Source organism: Myotis nattereri (assembly GCF_964212035.1).
Source record: "Myotis nattereri genome assembly, chromosome: 18".
NCBI lineage: Eukaryota > Metazoa > Chordata > Mammalia > Chiroptera > Vespertilionidae > Myotis > Myotis nattereri.
In genome coordinates, this window is record NC_138093.1 from 3,411,763 (window position 1) to 3,419,220 (window position 7,458).

At 53.4% G+C, this 7,458-nt stretch overlaps 1 protein-coding gene across 2 annotated transcripts in view; it reads right to left on the minus strand.

The window, feature by feature from the left end:
- The window catches only part of COL11A1 (collagen type XI alpha 1 chain), a 140,806-nt gene extending 136,701 nt beyond the window's left edge, over positions 1 to 4,105 (minus strand). The window contains exon 1 of one of the 2 annotated variants that reach the window (XM_081112001.1): positions 3,637 to 4,105. In XM_081112001.1, the coding sequence (XP_080968127.1) occupies positions 3,637 to 3,742 (106 nt within the window). In that variant the 5' untranslated portion in view covers positions 3,743 to 4,105. The remainder of the gene's footprint in view (positions 1 to 3,636) is intronic. The other variant, XM_081112002.1, reaches the window with a different exon arrangement.
- Between the last annotated feature and the right edge of the window lie 3,353 nt (positions 4,106 to 7,458).

Genomic DNA, 7,458 nt, shown 5'->3' on the forward strand with positions numbered 1-7,458 from the left:
TATGGGGTAAACAGTCAATTTAAGAGATCAATAAACTTAATTTAAAACACGTGGACAGTTTTGTGAACGTGTCTCTAACTCCCACTGTACATACGCCACCCAAAGCGAGGCCACCTGTGTACAGCACGCAGGAGCATGTTTCTCGGAAGATACCTACTGTTCCTTATTTTTTCTCTATTGCAGACTTTGTCCATTTTGAATAGAAAACAAACAAACACGGAGACAGTATTAGTACTCCTCACGGACACTGCATTGACTGTCGGTATCGGAAGTGTATCTGATCGCTGAGCTGGGTTCCTATTAAGCAACCACAGGCCCAGCTGGATTAGCTCGGGCGCCGGGAGCCAGCACCATTTCACCTGCTGATCCCGGGCACTCAAGACAACACCCAGCAGAGCGCACTGCCCACTGCGAGGAGCTCGGGGAGTTTCTCACAAAATGAATCAACTTCTTGCAAGGACAGTCTTGGCTTCACCACCAAAGATCGAATACCATGTTAATGAGCAAAACAGGATTCAATTAGAGGTTACTTTCCTTGATACTTAATCTTACCTTAACTCATTTTTAAAACCCTTAAAACCTCCTAGCTTAGCACCATCACAGAGTAGTCACCACAGCGTCCGGGTAAACCTCAAGTCCTGTCTAGAAGACGCAATGGACTGACTGACAGAGAAACCCATATATTTCTGAGATAAAAAGTTTACATTAACCACAGGCTAAAAATGGAAGCTAATGTAAATGAATATATCATAAAACTCTTTTGTACTAGATCATAATAAATACTACACATTTTGAATGAGCATGTTAGAGATTACCAAGGGATAGGGTTTCTATGTGCAACGTAAAATGATGACTGTGTGAGACCATACATTTTATTTGAATCCATTCATCCCAGAGCTTTTCTCTGTAAGGTTAGATGCTTCAGGGTCTTAACTAGCTTTCTTCTGAGTCGGATGTAATATAAACCCGTAACTCTTGAAGGCTTTACTATTTTCAATCCTAGAAAAGCACATTTTAGATGAAAATAGGCTGTTTTAAGTCATCTTTGGGTCAAGCAACCAAATCACACCGCTGCATCTCTGAGAAATCAAAACATCATAGTATAATTCTAGCATACGACACTTTTGCTTAGAAACTGGAACGAAATCTTACGGTTCATTCACTTGCACATCTAAAGACTGGCATGAGAAGTGGACACTGGGCCCATGTCCCCCTGCGTGATGATTCAGTCCCGTGTGTCCTCTTAGGCATTAAGATATGTACTACCAGGGCCTTTCGGAAGGCCATTAAGAGGCTAGAATGCCGACCAGTAGGTTTAAGTAAATATCTAGCTTCCCACTGAGCAGCAAGCACCCAGCAACTTGGTTGAGGGAACACCACCTTTTACCACATGACTATCTAAGCCAGCGGTTCTCAACCTGTGGGTCGCGACCCCTTTAGGGGTCGAAGGACCCTTTCACAGGAGTCACCTAAGGCCATCGGAAAACACATATATAATTACATATTGTTTCTGTGATTAATCACCATGCTTTAATTATGTTCAATTTGTAACAATGACATTGGGGGTCACCACAGCATGAGGAACTGTATGAGAAGGTTGCGGCATTAGGAAGGTTGAGAACCACTGATAAGCAATCACAGAACGTTCAAGACAGGTCACCAGAAAGGACGGACAGAAGCAACCGGATCTTTGCCCCTGGCTGCTTCTCACATTACTTGGCTTCATAATAACAGGAAAGGTTCTTTTTCCATCACTGCTTCGCTGTGGTACCCGGATGTCTGTTTAAAAGTGTTTCAGGTAAGTAGCTACTTTACAAGGGTAGGGATGGGACCTCTCTGATACCCTTGGAACTTAAAGGACAAGAAGCAAACATCTCTAACCCTGAACGCCTACAATGGCGTCCTTGAGTTTATATTTCACCTTTCACTGAAGTAAGTCTGAGTGTCTATTTTTTTTTTTTAAATAAGTAGGTGCCTTTAGAATACTTTTGTCATGGCATATCCCTTCCTCCTTAACCATGTGAGGATTTTAAGAAGCCTCACTTGCTAAGTAGGTTCCAAATAATAAACAAAACCAGCAGAGGGCAGAATGGCGGGCGGAGAGAATGGCCAATCCCGCTGGGGTCCAGGTACCCCAAGGTAGAATGCAAACTTGGGGGGACTCCATTTTCAAAGACCCTCCTCTGTACCCTGGGAAAGGGAGAGGCGAGCGAATGGGCACGTTGGCATAGCTTCTCCAACAGGTAACCGTGGTCCCCTGAGGCGCGGACTGTCCGCACGGGACCAGTCGCGTGGAGGGAGCACCCACGCCCCGCGGCCTGCCCGCTGCTGGGGAAGGGGAGGCCAGCGCGGGCGGGGAGGGAATACAGACCTGGTTTCCAGGAGTGCGGCCCCGGGAGCCCCACCTCCCATCAGGCAGAACTCGGGTCTTGGCATCCAGGGGCCAGACTCAGGTTTCTGCTGAAGCTTGCGCCTTTGGGGCTGACAGTTTCTTCCTCCCTCGGCCAAGCCTCGCCACCCTCCTCCTCACCCCCGCTGCTCCGTGCGCTTTGAACAAAGCTGGCTTTTCTCCTCCCAGCACTCGGGCTCCCGCCAGCCAGCCGAGTCTACAGCACCTAACGGACCGGAGCGCCGGGCCACCGCCTCTGCGGGGCGGGCGGGGCGGGCGGGGGCTGGGGCGGGGGGAGTCGCTCTCCCTCCCCGGGCACTGACAGGGCTGCGGTCTTCCCCACAGGTCAGCTCACTGAGCGGTTGCTGGTGCCACGTAGGAACTTTTCCTTACCTCTCCTCCCGCCCCACCCGCGCCCCCTCCCTTTCCAATGCTAGGCCTCCTCCCCGGGCCACTCGCTTGGCCAGTTTCATCATTCTCCATGAGAATCGCGCGTCCAGCCTGCAAGAAGGGGGGGTGGGGGTCATGGGGGGAGTCCGGGGCTGAAACTCAGGGAAAAGCCTTCTTCCTACTTTCCACCCCGTCCCCATAACCTGCCACTTTCCCCCTTAAAATCTCACCAAAATACACACACACACACACACACACTCACACACACACTCACACACACTCACACACGTGTTCTCAGTCTTCTAGATTCATCAGCATCCCCCTCCCCTTTGCTTTCTCATATCCCTGAAAGGAAAACAGCCCGTTTCTCACTTTATTCCAGACAAAGAACTTTACCAGGGCTCCTTTCTCCCCTTTCTCTATACATTCGGCTCAGTTCAGCCCTAAAAAAGATGCTTCCATTCACTAGAAGCCGAAGAAACCAGAAGGGGTGCGTTCCAAGGGCGGGCCGGGGGCCGGGCTGGAGACAAAAGCTGTCCAAGTGCCCTCGTGTCCCAGGTAACGTTCTCCCCCTTCCCCGGCTCTGCGCCGCGGCCAGGGCACCTCCGCAGCCCCGCGCCTGACAGATCGGTGTCCCGGCCACCCCGTCTCCCCTTACGGTCCCGCCTACACCCGCCTCGCTCTGCAGTCTGAGCTTCCAACCTGGTGGCAGCTGCAATCTGGATTTTATTTAGGAGGGTGTTTTCTTGGGGGGCCCAGGGGGCGCCTGGGCAGGGGGGCGCAGAGGGGGAGGGGCGCAGAATGCGATCGCCCGGCGGACGGCGAGCGCCCACCTCCCCCCCGTCCCGTGGTCTTACCTCCTCTGACCTCTCGGGGCTGGACGAGGAAGGTCAGCGCCAGGGAGGTGACGGCCAGGTTCCACGGCCACCGTCTCGTCTTCCACCGGGAGGGCCACCGCTCCATCTCCGCGCCCCGCACTCGCCGCCGGGAGCTCGCCCCGCCACCCACCGCACCGCGACCGCGCACCAACTTCGCGTCCCTTCCCAGGTAGCGCAGGGCTGTTTGCTACACAGCCATTGGGGCGGGAGCGGGGAGCAAAAAAAAAAAAAAAATTAAAAAAATTAAAAATCAAAGGGTTTTTTCTTTTCAAATTGGATGGTTTTTTGCTTCCTTCCTGCCCCTCGGCCCCCCTCCTCTCCCTCTCGCTCGGCCCCCGCCGGCCGGGACCCTCCGATCCGTCCTCCGCGGGGCCCTGCCTTCAGACTGAAGGCGGGTGAGGGGCTTCCTCCAAAAACCGGAGAGGACTGCGGGCCCCTAAAGGCTGCATGCCGTCAGGGGGCCGGGCGAGAGGCTCCGGGCAGCCCCCTCCCCGCCCCCTCCCTGCGCGCCCCCCGCCCCTGCCCTGCCCCGCGCGCGAAACTGACAAGCCGGCCGCGGGTCAGACCCAATCACACGCCGCGCGCGCGGCCCGAGCCCGCCCCCCTCGGGCTGGGCCCCGGGACCGCGGCTGGGAGCAAGCCCAGCCCACCTACCAGCCCCCATCGCCCCCTCCGGCCTCCCCTCTCTCCGCCCCGAACCCCGGAGCAGCGGCGGGAGGGAGCGGCGGGGGGCGCGTGCTTGGCTCCCGCGCCCCGGAATGAAAGGAATGGCAGGGGAGCCCGGAGCCCGCAGCTCTCAAGGCGCTTCTGTGCGCGATGAAAACAGCTACTTGTCTCCCCGCGCCCGTCTGCTCGCCGCGGGGCGGCGGGGGAGGGGCGGCCCGCTCCGATCCCCACCCCTGGAGTCCGGGCTGGCGGCCGCCGTAACCTTATCCCCGGGCACAGAGCTGCTGCTTCCAGCAGACGGGGACCGGCGGACTCGGGCTCCGCGTGCGCCCCGAAGTGTGTTGTTTTGCTGTTTTTAGACCGAGAATTAGAAGAAGGGGCTCCAGGTGAGATGGAGGCACGCACACAGGTCAACACCTATGCTCTCCCGCGGGACCTGGCGCGGACAGGTGCTTCTCGGAACCGCCTCGATCCTGCACGAGCTCCGCTGAGGCTCCTGGACTCCGGTGGGAGGCAGGGCGAGGGAGAGCGCGAGATGCACGGGCGCTGACAGCGAGCACGGGGCGATTTCATGTTCCAGCTGACGCTGCCCTCTCTGATGAGAGGTAGAAGGGGAGGAGGAAACCCAGGAGAGCAACCAGCAGAGGCCTCCCAGCATCTCAGGCCCAGAGCTGCTCACAAAAGGCCTCCAGCGCTGGAACCATGGTCCCTGCACAGTAAACCCGGGGGAGGGGGGGGGGGTGGTGTCTCACGTCCTTCCACACCCTTGCTGGGGGAACCCGCTTACGCCTGGGATACAGATTCCCTGGCTTTCCCCCCAAGTCTAAACTATGGCCTCTTGTTGGCTCCTCCGGTTCCTTATTTCCTAAGGTGTCTCTCTCAACAGTGCTGTGGCCCAGAGCCCAGCAAGGTGCCAGCATACATTAGGCACTGGACAGAGGCCTGTTGAGGGGAGGAACACTGTCCCTGTTGACAAAGGCCGGTAGCTTTGGCCAGGACCTGTGCTGAGGGCTGAAGATGCTTCACTGTGTAAGAATGAGGCACCCATGTCCACTCACCTTTCAGGACCAACTTTCTCTTAGGGAACTACACCTCATCCGATGGGATGAGGCAGATGCCCTATTTATGTGGGTTAAGAGTTGGAAGGTGCTCAAGAGACCAGAGTGAGGCCCAAGATGGAATCCACAACATACATAGGATGTCATACATGTAAAATGAGGAGAGCCGCTAAACACCTTCCATGTGGCAGTCACTCTCAGCGGCAAAGAGCCATCCCCACGGTGAGAAGTTGGCTCACTTTATATTAGCGATGCTGCCGGAAGCATGTGTGGGGCGCCTGTGTCAGCTACAGAGAAGTGTCACCAAGGAGCTTCTTAGATGATGACCTCAAGTCGCTAATTTAATAATTCAAAATCAGAGTGTGTTTGAAATTGGAATGCACAGTTACAAATGAAAACTTTATGGTGGGGACTTAGGTCAACTTGCAATCTTCATTATCCTTCATCTCTTCAAAATGAAAAAAAAATGTGTTTCTGCAGTGTTCACACTTTTTTGAGACCCTATTTTCCTATTCAATTCTTTGTATATTTTTAAAGTTATTCTAAAAGCCACGCTTAATTGGAAACTTGTAAAATTAATAACGTTTAGATGTACATATTTGTGAGAGTGCCAAAATGGGAAACCAACTCAATGGCTAGAGAGAGTTACAGGGTTTGTAGGAACATGTCAAAATGGTGTTTCAAATTGTTTCTCAATCCTGTCCTGATTTATGGAGCATTTAGGGGCCTGCCACTGCCACAGAAGGTGAGAAATGAGGCAGGCAACCTAGCAAGCCCCGCCTTCCGGTCACATCTCAGGCCTCTCACCACCTGAAAGGGTCCTTTCAGGCAAAGGCACTTGGGTGAATAGAGCCATTACTGCCTTCTGCTCTCTGTGCTCTGTGGTCTACATTCCTCTGGCCCCGGCCCAGCTAGGCATAACCTGGGTCTGAATTGACGCCTCTGGGAGGAAATATAGTAGATTCATAGAAAGGAATATTAATGATGCCCAATCCCGCTAGCCTGTAGCTAGCAGCCAAATCTGGAGCCCAGGAGCCTGCCCATGGGTTTCCAGGAGATGAACTCAGAGAGAGGAAGGGTACTGCCAAACAAAAGATGGAGGACAGGGCCCGGCCGCTGTGACTCAGTGGTTGAGCGTCCACCTCTGAACCAAGAGGTCACGGTTCGATTCCCAGTCAGGGCACATGCCCGGGTTGAGGCTGGATCCCCAGTGTAGGTTGTGCAGGAGGCAGCCGGTCCATGATTCTCTCTCATCATTGATGTTTCTATCTCTCTCCCTTCCTCTCTGAAATCAATAAAAGATTTTTTTTAAAAAAAGATGGAGGACAGGGAAGCTGGAAGAGACCTCACCACCTTCAACTTGGCATGGCTTACTTTCCAGGGGCACTGTTTCCACGCCACCTGTCAGCCCGTCCTTGTTCACTGTTTATGCAGAGATTCCAATGTAATAGAATGTGACGTTTCCTGACATGGTCTCTAATCTGCAGCACAATTAGCCGATGACACTTCCTATTTGGGCACATTATAAACAGTGTTTGAAGGACAGCTTTGTAGAACTCATTCTGGCTGCAAGCTGTGCAAAAAACAAGATGGAAAGAGTTTAAAGAAAAAAGCAGTGGCTTCCTCAGGAGCAGTGTTCTAAGGTGACTTCTCCACACTGGCTTGTCAGGGAAGCGGAGAGTAATTGGGGATTGACTGGGAGGTCCGCTTGGGGAAGTGTGAATGTTCTAGATAATTTTCAGAGCTCATGGAATTTTACTAAACATTGTGAAGAGTCAACAGATTCCCCTCTAGGTCTTCACCAAACTCTAGGCATCGGGGGACACAGAGTCAGAACCAATGTTTTAAACACGGGGAGACCTTAACAGCCAAGCTGGGGGCAGTGGTCCTCAACCTGTGGGTCGCGACCCCTTTGGCGGTGGAACGACCCTTTCACAGGGGTCGCCTAAGACCATCCTGCATATCAGATATTTACATGATGATTCATAACAGTAGCAACATGACAGTTATGAAGTAGCAACGAAAATAATTTTATGGTCAGGTCACAGCATGAGGAACTGTACTTAAAGGGCCAGAA